General features: G+C 43.1%; 1 protein-coding gene across 1 annotated transcript in view; it reads right to left on the minus strand.

The window, feature by feature from the left end:
* Window positions 1-19,996, minus strand: part of L1CAM (L1 cell adhesion molecule) — a 302,701-nt gene that overhangs the window by 18,381 nt on the left and 264,324 nt on the right. The window contains 1 exon segment of the mRNA XM_030194088.1: window positions 8,628-8,792. Coding sequence (XP_030049948.1) covers window positions 8,628-8,792 — 165 coding nt within the window.

Here is a 19,996-nt window from a genome sequence, read left to right on the forward strand (position 1 = left end):
GAGATAAATCAGAGACAAAGAGGGGCATTTTTGAACGAGGACGACCATCTCTAAGGGCGCCCAACTCTAGGACGGTGCTCGAAGGGGCGGGGCAACGCTTATTATCGTAAACAAGATGGACGTCCATCTTTCGTTTTGATAATACAGTCGGGGACGCCCAAATCTTGACATTTAGGTCGACCTTAGAGATGGTCGTCCTCGGTTTTCAGCGCTAATGGAAACCAAAGACGTCTATCTCAAAAACGTCCAAATCCAAGCCCTTTGGTCATGGGAGGAGTGAGCATTTGTAATGCACTGGTCCCCCCTCACATGCCATGACACCAACTGGGCACCCTAGGGGGCACTGACAGTGGACTTCAGAAATTGCTCCCGGTGCATAGCTCCCTTATCTTGGGTGCTGAGCCCCCCAACCCCCCCCCCCCCCAGGTCTGCCTGCCTGAAGTACACTGCACCCACTACAACTGCTCCAGGGACCTGTATACTGCTTGCGATGGACCTGAGTATGGCATTTGAGGCTGGCAAAAAGTATTTTTAAACTTGTTTTTTTTATGGTGGGAGGGGGTTAGTGACCACTGGGGGAGTAAGGGGAGGTAATCCCTGATTCCCTCCGGTGGTCATCTGGTCAGTTGGGGCACCTTTTTGAGGCTTGGTCATGAAAAAAAATGGACCAAGTAATGTCGGCCAAGTGCTCATCAGGGACACCCTTCTTTTTTCTATTATCGGCCAAGGACGACCATCTCCTAATCACGCCCCAGTCATCCTGCCGACACGCCCCCGTGAACTCTGGTCGTCCCCTCGACGGAAAGCAGTTGAGGGTGTCAAAAAAAATCGGCTTTCGATTATGCCGATTTGGATGACCTTGCGAGAAGGACGCCCATTTCCTGATTTGTGTCAAAAGATGGGCGTCCTTCTCTTTCGAAAATAAAGTGAAAGTATATCCATCTTTCATCATGCAGAATATCCATCTTTCATCAAGAACTATTTTGTGTCACTGGTAACCACTATTCTTTGTTTCTCTGAGCCCTGACTAGAACCAGACCCAAGAAAACTGTACCCTCTTTCCCCTCCCACCCCCTCACCCTACTAATGAAGGCAAACAAGAAGCATTTCTCTTCTTTAGGGAGATCTGCTGTTTACAATTGAGGTGTAGCCCATGGGTGGCCTTCTATTAAGTCCTCATTTTCCTTGGGCTTCTTAATTAGGCAAAAACTCTTCCTCCCAGACCACCCAGGTGTAAAATTTATGGCGCAAAGTGCCTCACAACTGGCCACTGCCTTGTACTGCACCTTTTAGTCCATTGGCCAATTGGTAAAATGGCATGTGTGAAAATTCCCTCCATCACTTGTCTGGCTAAATGTGGGCGGACTACAACAGTCTGTGTACATATAGCTGGGAGAAAAAGAACTACTACTGTAATACATACAATACAATTTATATTCCACTATTTCCATCAGGGATCTATGCAGATCACAATAAAAAAGAAAACTAGGCCTTCCCTAGGAAAAAAATTACACTATATTCCTAATAAAAAGAAAACCTTCAAACTATTTACTCTTATAAACACTACGTACAAATAGTGTTACGAAATTTCAGATAGGATTCTATCATTCTACGCTCCAATGGAACAGTATTCCAACACTGCACCGCACAGTATACAAAACTAGTATCATGATAAGTCTTAATTCTAACATTTTTCACGGAAATTCAAGAAACGGTTGTCTTTAGATCTAAGAGAATAAGACGAAAAATCAACTACAAACAGTTCACTTATAATTTGGAAGAAATCCATAAAAGAACTTATGAATAAAAATATTAAGTTTGAGTTTACTTCTTGCCTCAACTGGAAGCCAGTGCAAAGCTTGCAAAACAGGACTCAGAGGATGGTGCAGGTGCTTGGGATTTTCAGAAGTATGTATACCACCCCCTAGTCCCTGCACAAAACAGTAGAAGCCAAATGATGTGGGTGCTTTTAAATAAATTCAGATAGTGCCTTCTTTCAAATTCAGCTGACCATATGCACAACAAAAGTTCCCCTCTGCTGTGCTTTAAAGCTATGTTGGCCACTTGAAAATTGCTGTCTGTTGTCATTGCTTTGCCCAAAGGAGATGGCATTCTACAATACACATTCTGTTTTTTAGCTTAAAAATTTTTATGTGCACCAAATCAACTAACCACGTTAATCTTTGAAATAGTGTGTTTAAAATCAATTATTTTATGTTAAAAAGTTCTAACACACTTTAAGAACGTTAGTTAGCATAAAAGTGTGAAATGAACCAAAAAAAAAAAAGAAATCTGAAAATCATGAACAAAGTCAAAAATCTGAAAATGAACCAAATAAAGTTTCCTTGCATACATATTTGTTCCTGTATTTCCCAGTTCTCCCAGAAAATCATACATTATTTCCTTTATGTTCTGGCATCCTTGCTCAGAAGGAAGGACTCAAAGGGTGAACCAGGATTTTGTCAAGAATGTCCTTTACTCAGCAGTGGTGTACAATGCACATATGACCAGGATTAATGATTGTAATGAGACAATGGGACTCAACACAGATCATGTTTCGGCATCAATGCTTCATCAAGTGTCTAGTTGAGGTGTCTTATATAGAGATCATCTTGGTTTTCTTCTTTCTTTCTACATCCTTTCTCAGGATGCTATTTTAGAAGCATTTACACATAAGAAGTGTGGTTTTTACATGTGTAGATTTGCATATACATGCACCTGTGATTTCAGAAAGTTGTTATTTTGGCTTGTAGATTCTCCGGGACTCAGATATCAGGGAAGGCACACTTTGGGCAAGGACAAAAATTGTAAGTATAGATGTAGTGTGCCGAGCACTAATTCCATAAGGGTATCTGGATGCCCAGATCTGTTATAGCATAAGTTGAAATTTATGTGCTTAAATGTAGGAGTGACCACTTACGACATGTCCATGTCAGGCATAAATGCGCATGTCTAAATGAAGTAGTTTAGCATGTAACTTAAAATATTCTGTAAGTTACTCAGATAAATGTCGGAGACACCCATGTTCCACCCATGTGCCTCTCCCTGTGAGTTGTGTGCTAAAATGATACAATACTGCTTAGTGCCCAACTAGCACTTATCTGCGTAACTGTAACAGACCTCTATAACGTACGTACGCATTCGGCGTGTAAATATAGGTGCAGTTTTACAATGGGACTACCGTACAATTTTTTTTTTAAAGGCTCCACTAACATTTGAACCTGCTGTAACACACATGCAAATGCTAAAGTCGTGCTCATTTGGTTCAGGAGTCTCTACCAGTGTTTCAGGACAGAAGTGCACTAACCTCAGTGGCTTTTCTTGTATGTGGAACTTTCTTAAATGCTTGCAAATACACATGTGTTGCAGGATCAGCATTTCCACATAGATTTGTCAGTGCAAAAATGTCAAAAGCACCCTGTGATGCCACTTTTCTGCACTCCTAGGTTTCTACAGTTGCACTTCCACTTGACATCCTGGCAAATATACCTTTATTTACCAATCTCCATACACATGTTTTACAAAAGGCTCCATGTTCAGCAGAGCCTTTTGTAAAATAATGGCAGAATTGAGCACATACCGACCTGGATGTTTCAATTTCTAACAACAGTTTATTGAAAATAGGGCTTTTAATGTCAAAATAGAAAGAAACTTCTTGTCTTCTTGCCCAATGTGCTCCAGCAGCCCAAACCAGCCCCAATTCCTCTGTAAAGTGATCCTATCACTAGGACCGCTCTTGGCGTCTAAATAGCAGATGATGTTTAATGTGAGCAAGTGCAAAGTGATGCATGTGGGAAAGAGGAACCCGAACTATAGTTACTTAATGCAAGGTTCCACGTTAGGAGCCACCGACCAAGAAAGGGATCTAGGTGTCGTCGTTGATGATACGTTGAAACCTTCTGCTCAGTGTGCTGCGGTGGCTAAGAAAGCAAATAGAATGTTAGGTATTATTAGGAAAGGGATGGAAAACAAAAGTGAGGATATAATAATGCCTTTGTATCGGTCCATGGTGCGACCGCACCCCGAATATTGTGTTCAATTCTGGTCACCGCATCTCAAAAAAGATAGTGGAATTAGAAAAGGTACAGAGAAGGGGGACGAAAATGATGAAAGGGATGGGACAATTTCCTTATGAGGAAAGGCTGAAGCACCTAGGGCTCTTCAGCTTGGAGAAGAGATGGCTGAGGGGAGATATGAAGGAGGTCTATAAAATAATGAGTGGAATGGAACGGATAGACATGAATCGTTTGTTTACTCTTTCCAAAAATACTAGGACTAGGGGGCTTGCAATGAAGCTACAAAGTAGTAAATTTAAAATGAATCGGAGAAGATGTTTCTTCACTCAACATGTAATTAAACTCCGGAATTCGTTGCCAGAGAATGTGGTAAAGGTGGTTAGCTTAGTGGGGTTTAAAAAAGGTTTGGACGGCTTCCTAAAGAAAAAGTCCATAGACCATTATTAAATTGACTTGGGAAAATCCACTGCTTATTTCTGGGATAAGCATCATACAATGTATTGAGCTTTTCTGGGATCTTGCCAGATATTTGTCACCTGGATTGGCCACTGTTGGAAACAGGATACTGGGCTTGATGGACCTTTGGCCTGTCCCAGTGTGGCAATACTTATATTGTGCAGAATCTTGGATTGAAAAGCTTCTATTCTTCTAGATCCTCACCCCCACCAACTCTTACCTGAGTACTTGCCACCTTTGCTGCGTTTGATGAAGCAGAGAATGAGGAGGAGGAGGATTAGCAGGACAATAGCGCTTATGAGGCCTATGAACCAGCCCTCTGTTGCAAAGCTGCCTTGATGTTGGGAAGTGCTGCAGGATACAGAGGGAGAAGATAGAGAGTGAAAAGTGAGTGCACTGCAGGGAAAAACAAGAAGTCTGCTGAATTCTTCATTCCCCCTTCTGTGCTGATATTCACAGATCATTCTCAGATAATGTATTTGTGGTGGCTTTATTGGCTGCTTCTATCTGCAGCATAGCAAATGACAGCAAAGGTCATGAAGTCTATCCAGTGTCTGCCCATTTTCCCTTCCTGCTGCAACACCACAAACTCCCTGTGATCTGAAGCTTTACCCCTCATTCTGAGCCTTTCCAGGTATGCCATTACCCCTCACTCCCCCGCCACTTAGCTTCTCTGTGCCTGTTCCATGGTATCTTAAATTCTGTCACCACTTTATCCTTTACCACTTCCACCAGACATCCACCACTCATATGTGAATAAGTGTTTTGTTATGTTATTCTTTAGTGTATTTGTTCTCAGCCTGACACCTTGTTCTAGAACTGAGAATATTAAAATACCTTTGTATCGTTCAGTGGTGCGACTGCATCTTAAATATTGCATGCAGTTTTGGTCATTGCATCTCAAAAAAGATATAGTAGAATTAGAAAAGGTACAGAGAAGAGCGATGAAAATAATAAAGAGGATGGGATGGCTTCCCTATGAGGAAAGGCTAAAGCAGCTAGGGCTCTTCAGCTTAGAGAAGAGACAGCAGAGGGGAGTTTTGATAGAGGTCTATAAAATAATAAGTGGAGTGGAATGGGTAGACGTGAATCACTTGTTTACTCTTTCCAAAAATACTAGGAATGAAGATACTAAGTAGTAAATTTAAAACAATCCAGAGAAAATATTCCTTCACTCAATGTGTAATTTAAACTCTGGAATTTGTTACCAGAGAATGTGGTAAAAGCAGTTAGCTTAGCAGGATTTTAAAAAAGGTTTAAACCCTGCTAAAGAAAAGTCCATAAGCCATTATTAAGATGGACTTGGAACAATCCACTGCTTATTTCTAAGATAAGCAGTATAACATCCGTTTTACTCTTTTGAAATCTTTCCAGGTACTTTTGCCTGGATTGGCCACTGTTGGAAACAGGAAAGTGGGCTTGATAAACCTTTGGTCTGTCCCAGTATTGCGATGCTTATGTACTTATTGTGCATTATCCCCCTCATACAACAACAAGTCACCTATATTTAAGCACCTATTCTGAGCTTTAATTTATGGAATATTGAATTTAAGTGGCAAGTGTACACTTGTGTGCATAAATGACAGTAGGGCATTCAAACGCTATTCAGTAATTCCAGGCTAAAATGGCTTAGCACATAATTGTAAGGGGATGTTCACAAGGTGGGGGCCAGACATTTAGGAGCACAACTTACATCGTACTGTAAATTATGCATGTAAATATCACATTTAGGTGATAACATTTATGCCAGCCATAGACCTGATGTAAATGCTAGTGCTTAAATACAGGTGCATTGATGCCAACTCGTGCTAGTATTCTACAATTCCAAAGTTACAATACAATGGACCTAACTAAAGAGTACTCAAATAAGTACTAATAACAAAAAGAAAAGAAAGCACTCTCATATATAACTAAATCAACATCCAAATTAAATATAATAAACTCATTCAAATAACCTCAACAAATATATCAATCTTTAAATGTTTCAGTGCAATGTGCTCATTTCAGCAGTGTAATCACCTACAATGTGAAAAAGTGAAACCTGGATTTGGAACCATCATCAGATGTCATGTGTTCCATATAATCAGCTAAATAAATTAGTCAGATGCTGCCAAACCCATCAAGCATCAATTCCTAGGTGCTATTCAAAATGCACCATATACTCTTATTATTATACTAGTAAAAAAGGCCCGTTTCCGTAACAAATGAAACGGGCGGGGTTTTTTTTTTTTTTGTTTTTTCCTGTTTGATATTAAGGGATATAAGTGTTTTCAAAAAAGAGCTTTACTATAAAAACATGTTTGTCGGGTTAGGTAAAAATCCTTACCAGTCACATAGTTTCAAACAACCTTTGGAGAGTGTGTGTTGAGATGGTCTGTGTGAGAGAGAGTGAATGTGCGTTTGTCTGTGTGTCACACAGAGAGACAGAGACTGGTTGCCAGCATGTGTGAGAATGAGAGTATGTGGCAGGGTCCCCCCTCCCTCCCTCCCTCCCAGTTCCCTGGTCTTTATGTCAGTTGCAGGGATTTCCCCCTCCCCCCTCCCCAGGCTTGCAAAGTGTCATGGAGCAGAGTGTGGCTTTGAGGGTGTTTATGGCTGCAGAGATGATATAGAGTGATTCAGATAGCAATTGAGTATGCATGTATTTTTGTTTACATTCTGTGGTTTTTTTGGGGGGAGGGGTGTTTCTGTTAGTTAATGTATGTGTTTGTGGTGCATTGTCTGTGCATGTGTGACAGAGTTAGTTTGTGTGTGTGTGCAGGTTGTTGGTTTTTTTTTTTTTTTTACTTTTGTTTTTGGGGAGGGGGTTGGGGGATGTGCTGTGCTTGCAAGCTGTTTTTTTGTCTGTGGGGTTTGTGTAGGTAGATCTTTGTTTTGGTGAAATGTAAGGGTGTTTGTAGGGGGGTCAGTGTTTGCAGAGTGCTGGATAGATGTTTCTCTTTTTTTTAAGCTTCTTTGGTGTTGTGCTGAGGCAGCAGTGTTTGTTTACGTGGGCGGAAGGGAGGTTATTTTTGCGATCGTTTTTTTTTTGGCCTTTTAGGGCTCCTGTAGGTTTTCCTTTGAAAAGAAAAGCAGTGTGTGAAGTGGAGCTGGAGGCATTCTCAGTGGGATGGCTTCACCACCACGAACTTACGAACCCTTATCGTTCTGCTGTGACTTCATTACCTTTGTCCTCAGAACGTTCAGGGTGCGTTTTATTATAGTAGATTATGGCAAACTTGACATTTCAGTCAGTCAGTCTTTCGAGTGCATATATCCACACCACCAGCACATTCCAGCAAATGTAAATCTGGGAAACAGTTCACTTATCTGCTGCAAAGTAGCATAGCCAATGGAATTGTTGCTATAGCTTCACATACATGATGTCCCAATCCAGCAAAGTAACATAAAATATCCAAAAGTCAAAACAAATTTTGAGATCCTTCCTTCAACTCAGATCTGGTTTCGCTTTATGCTAAACACTTGTCCCAGTAAGTGGCCATGAGTGTTTAGGGATGTTTAGATGCATGCGTATGAGGAACAACTTATGGTGAATAGTGGAGAGGCCACCTTTCACTGCGTACCTGCACACGGGATCTAAAAGACATTACATTGGCTAAGGTGGACTATCGTGTAATAATAACTAAGTGGATTGGAGGTGAAGCCAGTACAACTTGGCTTGAACACAATGCCCGAGTCGTGGAAGACTGGGGCAATAAGCCAACTTTGAAGTTAAAACATCAATGCAAAGGACTTAAAATCGCAATACCTGTGAATGGCAATGTTTAATGTATATTTTAGTACGTTTAAACAGAATGAAAAGTTAGACAGGTACTAAGAGTGATTAGTGAGCGTATGGGGGTATAGAGTGTTTTATATAATAGATGTATAATATGTTTGCTAAATGAATTTTAGCTTGATAGCTCAATATTGGTGGATGTTGATTTAGTTATATATGACAGTATTCTACAATGGCAATTATGTGCCCAAGGACAAACCCTGCACTATTTTGGCAGCCCATCTACGATCTTTCAGAGGAATAGCCTCAATGCTTTGACAGAATTCCAGATGATGCCTCCGTACTGATGAGATGTCATCACTTCCTTTTCCCCCTAGCACTCTCAGCTAGCCTTTTTTCATCAACTAACATCACAGACAGGAAAGCCTTTGACCTACCTATGCCTCGGATCATCACATCATTTTCCCAGAAGGACATGAAGTCTGTGTGATTCCAGGCCATGAGCTGGATGCGGTAGTTGGTGCCTGGCTCCAGCTGTGAGAGCTTGTAGAAATTCTCCGTAGAGTTAACGGTGCCAGAGACCTTCCAGTCCTCAGCAATTCCTAAAGCAGGGAAGGAGAGAGACGAGGAGGAGGCAGGGATTGACAGTGGAACTGCATATAACCAACCCTAGAACCACAAACCCCAAAACACCCCTCACTCTCCTGCTGGGAAACATCCATCACACAACTCTATCCCTCAGCCCACAAGGTGTAATTGTTTACCTGCGACAGGTAGACTCTGATGACCGCAGTGCAATGAACTAAACAGATGGGTCACTAACTCTCTCATGACAGGTTCGGAAGACTCTTCCAGAGCCTTCTAGTAAAAGCAGCTAAGGTAATATGGGAGTTCCCATTTACTGCTGGGTCTATAGCTTTTCAATTTATCAACTAGTTACAAAAAAAAGATTTAACTGGAGTAAGAACAGCTCCCAAAGAAGAAGAAAAGTGTGTCACGTGAATCACTGTACTGCTGTTGTCAGAGAACAATTCCAGGTAAGCAATCAAGTTCACACGCTAACTACGGTAAATATTTTTAAGGGGGTATGTCAGAGGCATTCCTGTGCTAACTAGTTAGTGCATCTACATTACCGGTTAGTGCACGGTTAATGCAGAAGCCCTTACTGCCTCCTAAATAGATGGTGATAAGTGCTCATGTGGTGATTTTTAAAACTAACTGCATGTTACATGGCCATAAATGAAATCCATGGTAAAAATGGCCTACATGCACAGGAAAAGACCCACGTAAGCATGCGATAAAGGCAATTCTTACTGTAGCTCAGCGAAAGGACCCCTACATGTAGAACACAAATATATGCAAGACAACTGAACTTGGCCACTGGAGGAAAGGAATTGGGCACTGTGCAACAGACAAGTTTTGACTGTCCTTCAAGGTCTATCATTCCTATAGAAGGCCTGATGCAGGATGAAACTAACCTGCTTCTGTTACAGGAATTGGGCTCACAAGGTTGTGCTGGAAATTGGGCTTTCCCAGAGGTCTAGAAGACTCTCTAGGTATCCAAGGCCTTCATTTAATCCTTTTACTTTGACCTCACATATTTGGTCTGTTTTTCTTATCTGACATACCCTTGTATACCACAGATTTCTAAAGGGCTTTACTAAGAAGCCTTCTTCTCCCTTATCAGTTAGTAACTGGGAACAAGGAGCAATCCTTTTTTGTGGCATACCCCATGGGAATGGGTATTACTAAAGTAATAGATTTTTCTAGATCCCTGAGGGGAGGGAGATCCCTGCTAGAGGGCTGGAGTGGGAAGATGTCCCTGGGTGGGAGGAAGCCCAGCCCATGGGGAGTGGTTTTGAAATAGAATGCAGGAGAAAAGAGTTGACCCTGTGGAGAATGACAAGCGGGGAGGAGCTACAAAGGGGATATAGGTTGGAATTATGCCCATGAGGGGGTCTTTGGTTGCCTGATGGTCCCCTGCCAAGAGACCAGGAGGAGGAAAAAGGGAATCCTGAGTGAGGAGTGTGACCCTTGGCTCCTGAAAGCAGCAACTGGGATACAGTGTGTGCTATGGGTGGGCAGAGAAGAGACCCAGCCCAGGAGCAAGGGATTGGAGTTAGGGAGAGCTCAGACCCAGGGCCAGGGTAGATCCAGGGGGGGGGGGGGGGGGTGTCACTACTGGAAGAGGTCATGCCAGAGGAGATTGGAAGAAAAACAGCCACTGAGAATAGCACTGCCCTACTGGCATAGAGGCTGGAAAAAAAATGGTTTTTTTGTGTGGGAGGGGGTTGGTGACCACTGGGGGAGTAAGGGGAGGTCATCCCCGATTCCCTCCGGTGGTCATCTGGTCAATTGGGGCACTTTTTTGAGACTTGGTCCTAAAAATAAATGGACCACGTGAAGCCGGCGAAATGTTCCTCAGAACCGGCCTTCTTTTTTCCATTATCGGCTGAAGCCGGCCAAGTCTTAACAACGCCCCCGTCCCGCTTTCCATACCCTGTGGAAACGCCCACTTTAACTTTGGCCGGCTCTGCGATGGAAAGCAGTTGGAGCCGGCCAAAATCAGCTTTCGATTATACCGATTTGGCCGGGTTCAGGAGATGGCCGGCCATCTCCCAATTTGTGTCGGAAGATGGCCGGCGATCTCCTTCTAAAATAAGCAGGATAGTGGCCTAAGATGGGAGGAATGTGCGAGATGAGCAACTTGTCTTAGTATGTGTGGAATATTTTGCCACAGCTTGTGGACTCGAACATTCTTACTTTGGTTATAGGGGAAGGGAATAGGGTGGGGCGGGTTGGGGCTATGGAAGGGAGGGACAGAATAGGAAGGGGGGAAGCAATACAATTGCTAGTGCAGTAGAAGGCCATAAGAACACAGGCATAAGTAACTAAAGAATTTTGAAGCACTTGGGACAAAGGAGAAAAATAATTGTGACTACGTTTCAGTTATATAATCTATATAATTCATTCTGTTTATTCTGGTTGAATGACATTTATTGTTTGTAATTTTTTTATTGTTGCCCATAAAAAATGTTATTATAAAAAGTGGAGTTTACATTGTGTTCATAGAGCCAGTGTGTTACTGTTATCTGTTTTTAGCCCCTACAGACAAAACATAGACATATTAGGTTTTAATTGAAGTTTATTGTTTTTATTTAGACTTGCATGCTTATCAAATAAAAAGAAGATACTTACCTGTAGCAGGTATTCTCCGAGGACAGCAGGCTGATTGTTCTCACATGTGGGTCGACGTCCATGTCGGCTCAGGAAACGGCAATTTTTCAAGCAAAAAATATAAAAGTTTTGCCGAGAGTCTTCTGGCGCGTGAATCACGTGCACCGCGCATGCGTGGACAACTTCCCGCCCATCGCGCAAGCATGCCCCTTAGTTAAATCAAAAAGCATACAACAAACTAGTAACAACTCCAAAGGGGAGGTGGGCGGGTTTGTGAGACCAATCAGCTTGATATCCTCGGAGAATACCTGCAACAGGTAAGTATTTTCCCTTTCTCTGAGGACAAGCAGGCTGCTTGTTCTCACATGTGGGGTATCCCTAGCAACCAGGCTCACTCAAAACAATGAACACTGGTCAATTGGGTCTCGCAACAGCAAGGACATAACATAGATTGACCTAAAACCATAAACAACTAACTGAGAGTGCAGTCTGGAACAGAACAAAAATGGGTCTAGGGGGGTGGAGTTGGATTCTAAACCCCAAACAGATTCTGCAGCACTGACTGCCCAAACTGACTGTCGCGTCGGGTATCCTGCTGAAGGCAGTAGTGAGATGTGAATGTGTGGACTGATGACCACGTTGCAGCCTTGCAAATCTCTTCAATGGAGGCTGACTTTAAGTGAGCCACTGATGCAGCCATGGCTCTAACATTATGAGCAGTGATATGGCCCTCTAGAGTCAGCCCAGCTTGGGCATAAGTGAAGGAAATGCAATCTGCTAGCCAATTGGAGATTGTGCGTTTTCCGATGGCGACTCCCCTCCTGTTGGGATCGAAAGAAACAAACAACTGGGCAGACTGTCTGAAGGGCTTTGTCCACTCCACGAAAAAGGCCAATGCTCTCTTGCAGTCCAAGGTATGCAAACTGCTTTCGCCAGGGCAGGTATGAGGACGGGGAAAGAATGTTGGCAAGACAATTGACTGGTTCAGATGGAACTCCGATCTACTGTTAGAAATATGTAATTTATCCTTAAAATAAAGCGTGGTACCGGAAGATTGGAGGGTGGCCAATGTAACGCTGATTTTTAAAAAAGGATCCAGAGGAGATCCGGGAAATTATAGACTGGTGAGTCTGACGTCGGTGCCGGGCAAAATGGTAGATACTATTATTAAGAACAAAATTACAGAGCATATTCAAAAGCATGGATTAATGAGACAAAGTCAACATGGATTTAGTGAAGGGAAATCTTGCCTCACCAATCTACTACATAACTTTGAAGGGGTGAACAAACATGTGGATAAAGGTGAGCCGGTTGATATTGTGTATCTGGATTTTCAGAAGGCGTTTGACAAAGTACCTCATGAAAGACTCCAGAGGAAATTGGAGAGTCATGAGATAGGAGGTAGTGTTCTATTATGGATTAAAAACTGGTTAAAAGATAGAAAACAGAGAGTAGGGTTAAATAGTCAGTATTCTCAATGGAGAAGGGTAGTTAGTGGGGTTCCCCAGGGGTTTGTGCTCGGACCGCTGCTTTTTAACATATTTATAAATGACCTAGAGATGGGAGTAACTAGTGAGGTAATTAAATTTGCTGATGACACAAAGTTATTCAAAGTCGTTAATTCGCAGGAGAATTGTGAAAAATTACAAGAGGACCTTACGAGACTGGGAGACTGGGCGTCTAAATGGCAGATGATGTTTAATGTGAGCAAGTGCAAAGTGATGCATGTGGGAACGAGGAACCCGAATTATAGCTACGTCATGCAAGGTTCCACGTTAGGCGTCACGGACCAAGAAAGGGATCTTGGTGTCATCGTTGATGATACGTTGAAACCTTCTGCTCAGTGTGCTGCTGCGGATAAGAAAGCAAATAGAATGTTAGGTATTATTAGGAAAGGAATTGAAAACAAAAATGAGGATCTTATAATGCCTTTGTATCGTTCCATGGTGCGACCGCAGCTCGAATATTGTGTTCAATTCTGGTCATCACATCTCAAAAAAGATATAGTGGAATTAGAAAAGGTGCAGAGAAGGACGACGAAAATGATAAAGGGGATGGGACGACTTCTCTATGAGGAAAGGCTGAAGTGGCTAGGGCTCTTCAGCTTGGAGAAAAGGCGGCTGAGGGGAGATATGATAGAGGTCTATAAAATAATGAATGGAGTTGAACGGGTAGACGTGAAGCGTCTGTTTATGCTTTCCAAAAATACTAGGATTAGGGGGCATGCGATGAAGCTACAATGTAGTAAATTTAAAACAAATAGGAGCAAATTTTCTTCACTCAATGTGTAATTAAACTCTGGAATTAGTTGCCAGAGAATGTGGTAAAGGCGGTTAGCTTAGCGGAGTTTAAAAAAGGTTTGGACAGTTTCCTAAAGGAAAAGTTCATAGACCATTATTAAATGGAGAAAATCCACTATTTCTGGGGTAAGCAGTATAAAATGTTTTGTACTATTTGGGGATCTTGCCAGGTATATGTGACCTGGATTGGCCACTGTTTGAAACAGGGTGCTGGACTTGATGGACCTTTGGTCTTTCCCAGTATGGCAATACTTATGTACTTATGTACCACCTTCGGCAGGAACGTAGGGTGTGTGTGCAGGACTACTCTGTTGTGATTAAACTTGATATAAGGTGCATGCACTACCAAGGCCTGAAGCTCACTGACCCTATGAGCCGAAGTAACAGCCACCAAGAAAACGACCTTCCAGGTCAAGTACTTAGAGATGGCAGGAATTCATTGGCTCAAAGGCGCTTTCATCAGCTGGGTGAGAATGACGTTGAGATCCCATGACACAGGTGGAGGTTTGTCCAGGGGCTTTGACAAAAGCAAACCTCTCATGAAACGAACAACTAAAGGTTGACCAGAGATAGGCTTACCCTCTACAAGCCGATGATAAGCACTAATCGCACTAAGGTGAACTCTTACGGAGTTGGCCCTGAGACCAGACTCTGATAAGTGTAGAAGGTATTCAAGCAGGGTCTGTGTAGGACAAGAAAGAGGATCTAGGCCCTTGCTGTCACACCAGATGGCAAACCTCTTCCATTTGAAAGAGTAACACCTTTTCATGGAATCTTTCCTGGAAGCAAGCAAGACTCGGGAGACACCCTCTGAAAGACCCAAGGAGGCAAACTCTAAGCTCTCAACATCCAGGCCGTGAGAGCCAGAGACTGGAGGTTGGGATGTAGAAGTGAGACCTCGTTCTGGGTGATGAGGGTCGGAAAACAGTCCAATCTCCAGGGTTCTTCAGAGGACAACTCCAGAAGAAGAGGGAACCAAATCTGGCGTGGCCAGAAGGGAGCAATGAGAATCATGGTTCCCCGGTCTTGCTTGAGTTTCAGCAAAGTCTTTCCTACTAGAGGTATGGGAGGATAGGCATACAAAAGGCCTGTTCCCCAATGAAGGAGAAAGGCATCTGACGCTAGTCTGTCATGTGCCTGAAGCCTGGAACAGAACTGAGGGACCTTGTGATTGGATTGAGTGGCAAAAAGATCCACTGAGGGGGTGCCCTACACATTGGCGCCTCCTGTCGAGGGGGAGCAATCCTCTCGGCGCTGACGCTTCTCGGGTGCCGACTGTCTCGATGCTCCGGAGCTCCAGGCACCATGCATCGAAGGAGAACGATGACAGTGCTTCTTCGCCTTCGCTCGATGCCTGTCATCGAGACTCCTCAATACCGATGAGGAGGACGTGGAATCCTCACGTCTCCTCGGGGCCGGGTCCGATGAACGTCGGTCCCAGGGGGCCTGCATAACAGGAGGCCCCGAGGTAGGTGGAGACCCACTCGACGCCTCGCTGCTCCCAGCATGAGTTGATATCTGAGCAGCCATTACCTCTCTTCCCGACGTCAATGCTCCTTTCGATGTCGACGCCTACGCCACCGACCTCAGTACCGATGTCAATGTCGACGTCAAAGGACCGGACCGAGCCCCAAAAAGCTTTTCCCATTGGGCGTCTTGAGATGCTTGGGTCCGTTTTAAGACACAGACTACAAGTGGCTGGGCTATGGTCGGGCCCTAGGCACTGGATACATCAAGCGTGGGTATCGGTACCTGAGATGGTCCGGTTGCACTGAGTATAACATTTGAAGCCACTGGGTGTCTTCGATGACATGGAAGGAAAAACGACTTCGGTGAAATTAAACGACGCGATCATGCCAAAAAAGCAAGGGGCACAAACAGGGAGCAACCCGACCGCATGGTCTAAAGGCCGGCCGCATCAAAAAGAAAGGAAACTTAAAAATAGGCAAAAAACTAAAAGAGACTACGGGAATCAATATGTTTTGGGTTTTTTGTTTTTTTGACTAAATGACAAAATAATAAAAGAAATAGAAAATAATCGTCAGACTCTGTTCCTGGGCCAAAAACGAGGAGAGCAGAAAAATCCTGTCACCTCTTCGCGGACAAGAAAGAACTAAGGGGCATGCTTGCGCGACAGGAGGGAAGTCGTCCGCGCATGTGCGGTTGTGTGAATCACGCGCCAGAAGACTCTGGGCAAAACTTTTATATTTTTTGCTTGAAAAATTGCTGTTTCCTGGGCTAACGCGGACGTCGACCCACATGTGAGAACAAGCAGCTTGCTTGTCCTCGGAGAATTGACATTTTTATGCTTCTTGGTTTTACTCCTAACATTTTTTCCTAGTGAATATGTAGACTGAATTCCATGCCACAGCTGGGCAAATCTTTTCCAAGGTAGTTGTCTTTCGACTGGCAACTGATGTCACCATGATACTGACATACCCTTCTGATGTCAGGCGTGCAAGAGCAGAACAGTGAGAGATGCAAACAGCTGCTCAAATAGAAAGAGCCAATATGAGGTACTTACTATCCTCAGACATTGTAACAGTTTTCCAAATTGAATGAATATGCTCAGTTTCACTTTGAAAATTGCCTTTGGGCAAGGTACCCACAGACTCTTATGGTCTCTTTTCTGCAGTACTTTTTCAAACAAAAATAATGCATGCACTTCTAAAAATAAAAAAAGTATGTGTGTTGTTGGAATAACTGCCCTAACTCCCATCCGAAGGAACTCGTCCACCAGATGCAAGTGGAAGTCTGCACACTGTAGAACTATGCACACACTTTAACCTGCACACAGAGAGGGCAATTTTCAGACAGCCCATTTATGCACAAAACACTTTTTCCCAGTGGAAACCAAATCCATATCTTGTTTCTCCCTCTAACATATCACTTTGATTCATCCTGTCCTTTTGGAATACCACTGATGTGCTTTTTCATTCACATGCACTTTAGTGCAAAAAAGTTCTAATGTGTATTTTAAAAAGTTATTAAAATGAATACATAAAACAGGCCAACAATTGCCCAAAATTTAAGGATTAAGGTCAAATGAACCAAAAACAAACTGAAAATTTTTGGCCTATGCACATCCCTACTAATCCCCCTGTATTCACTTTTTCATCACTTCCACTTAGACTACTGCAACGTAGCAACGTACTTCACACAGTTCTCCCCCCAGGAGCCATCTCTCTCTACTACAATCCATTTGAAATCCAGGTACGTGACTTACTTTTTGCCAATGTAACTAGGGCCATACAACCCCTCTTATATCACTATACTTCATTTATTTCTCTTATACCGCCTTCCCAGTAACCAAGACTGCTCAGTGCAAACAACCATATACAATTACAATGAAATACATTAAATCAAATTAAATTAAGATACAGAATAAAAATAGCAACAAACATGACAATAAGTACTCTTTTCCCTCACTCCCCTATCTGATCCTGCATTCTATTCCAGCTTTTCTTGCTCACTTACAAGTGTTTTCAATCTGCAGCTCATCACTGCCTCTCCTTTTTAATCTTTTCTTACCCCCCTCCCTATGAACCTCTGTCAACAGGCAAGTCAGACTTTAACGGTCTGTGTCCCACAAATAACAAGATGGATTTGAATAGGCTTTGACGGCAACTCCTGCAGTTGGAACATAAGGATAGAGACATGCAGATTTCTACAGTCAATGTCCCTGAAACAACAAAGTTCCTCTTAGCTATACCTTCTCTTCCACCACCAGCTCCCAACTCTGTGCTTTCCAGCTTGTTGTGCCATCTGCCTGAATAAACTTCTGAGTTCGGGTTTCAGCTAAAAATGAAAATGCATTTTTGGCTGAAACCAAATCCACGTCCCCCAACCCCTGCGATCACTCTCAGCCCTGCGCCTCCCCCCCACCCCCATGATCACTCTCTGCCTGATGCCCCATCACCACCCACTACCCAATGCCTACCTTTAAACCACCTGGTGGTATACTGGATCTTCAGGGCAAGAGCAATCCCAGGTCACTCTTGCTCCCACGGGTTCCGCAGCCAAAATGGTTGCCGGGATGTCCCATGGCATCCTCGTAAGACTGCTGCAGAGGTCTCAGCAGCCAACTTGGGACTGCTCAATTTAAAGCAGGAGGAATAAGGTCAAAAACCTCTCATGGCATGCAGAGGTTGCAGAAGCAACCCAACAGGAAGTCTCTTTCTAATGATGAACAAAGAAAAACTGAGGAGCAAAAGGAAGCCCCTCTGCATGCCTAGAAAGCTCTAGAAGAACTCACAGACCCCGCAAGCAATAGCATTAAATGACCCATCTGAGTGGCTCGCTGCAGCTGCACATCATCAGAGAAATATATTTACTGTCAACAACTACAGAGCTGGAGAGGTAGAGAGAGATACAGAAGAAGGGAATGACAACGACAGAGCAAAAACAACAGCCATATAGATAGACACAGGGAAACAGAGTGAGAAAGATATGGGGAGAGATAGAGAGCATTGTTAAGAATTTTATATATCAGGATCTTAGTAATGTTCTAACTCTCGAAAGTTGAGTCATTCCCTCTACTATACTGATATCACAAAATTATTCTTGAAGCTTCTGTAAAATTGTAAATTATATCACCACCCCCTCTCTCAATTTCCCCAAAAATCTCTTCAGCAAATTGTTGGCATTCGAGATCCCCCACAAGAAAGATTTTATTTGGTGTTTCCTTCAATAGTGGAATGACATCACTGACAATTGCCATATTTACAGTGACACTCAATTTCAAAAATTTCAGGATAATCAATACGAGTGTAAGATAATATTTCCCCTTCCATTATTGAAGGTTTGGTATGGCAATTGCTTCATAGTGGTAGAACCATAGAATCAAGGTCTAATACCACTTGTGACTCTATTAATGTGGTTTACGTAATTTTATGCCCATGTAATTTATTATATGTAGGCAGATCTCGTAGACCTATCCAAATCAGATTAAATGAGCATAAGTCTTGTCCAACACAGAAAGTGCTTAATGCCCCTATGGTCTCTCACTGGATTCTAAAGAATCATTCAATTGAAGCTATTAGATGGTGAATAACTGACAAGACAGAAATGGGTTGGGAGGGAGGGAACATTGTATATTTTCTAAATCTGAAAGAGTAGCGCTGGATCAATCCGAAGGTATTTAACCTAGAGATTGATTGGTTCTCTGTTTTGTGAAACTCTTCTAGTGATTGGAGTTGTGTAGGTCAAAAGGTTGGCATCTTAGTTTTGGCGCCATCTTGAATGAACATTGTAACAAAGAAGCTTTAGAAGAAAGTTGCTCAGCAGTTCATAAGGTACTTTCCTTTTATATTTTATTGGTATTCTAGTGACACAAGTTAGTTGAGAATCAAAATTTTTTTTTTTGGCCGTAGGACTGAGTCCTGATGCAGTGGAGGCAAAATATGGCCCATGTTGGCTGGGGTCCTTATAGCAGTTTATAACAGATAAGTGCTCTATATGAAGAAATGTTAAGAAAATTTGTTACTTAACATTTGGGATTTTGATTAAAAGTTTTAATTAAAAATTATTTATGATTAATGTAAAGATGAAAAATTAAAGTGGACCGATGTCAGCAAATCATACAGTGAGTTCTCTATGTGCAACAAATTGCTGCTAAGGTTCTGAATAGTGATTATTGGTACTTATTGGGCTCATTTTCGAAAGAGAAGGACGTCGAAATCGGTATAATCGAAACCCGATTTAGGACGTCTCCAACTGCACTCCGTCGCAAGGACAGCCAAAGTTCAAGGGGGCGTGTCAGAGGCGTAGCGAAGGCGGGACTTGGGCGTGCCTAACACTTTGACGTCCTTGACCCATAATCGAAAAAAACAAGGACGTCCCTGACGAACACTTGGATGTTTTCACCCGGTCCTGTTTTTCTTACGACTAAGACAGAAAAAGGTGCCCAAAATGACCAGATGACCACCGGACAGAATTGGGGATGACCTCCTGTTACTCCCCCAGTGGTCACTTACCCCCCTGCCACCCTCAAAAAACATCTTTCAAAATATTTTGTGCCAGCCTGTATGCCAGCCTCAGATGTCATACTCAGGTCCATGGCAGCGCATGCAGGTCCCTGGACCAGCTTTAGTGGGTATTGCAGTGCACTTCAGACAGGTGGACCCAGGCCTATACCCCCCCTACCTGCTACATTTGTGGACCCACCACGAACCCACTGTACCCATATATAGGTGCCCCCTTCACCTGTAAGGACTTATGGTAGTGGTGTACAGTTGTGGGTAGTGGGTTTGGGGGGGGGGGGGGGTTGAGAAGGCTCAGCACACAAGGTAAGGGAGCTATGTTCCTGGGAGCATTTTATGAAGTCCACT

Source organism: Microcaecilia unicolor, chromosome 2 (assembly GCF_901765095.1).
Source record: "Microcaecilia unicolor chromosome 2, aMicUni1.1, whole genome shotgun sequence".
NCBI lineage: Eukaryota > Metazoa > Chordata > Amphibia > Gymnophiona > Siphonopidae > Microcaecilia > Microcaecilia unicolor.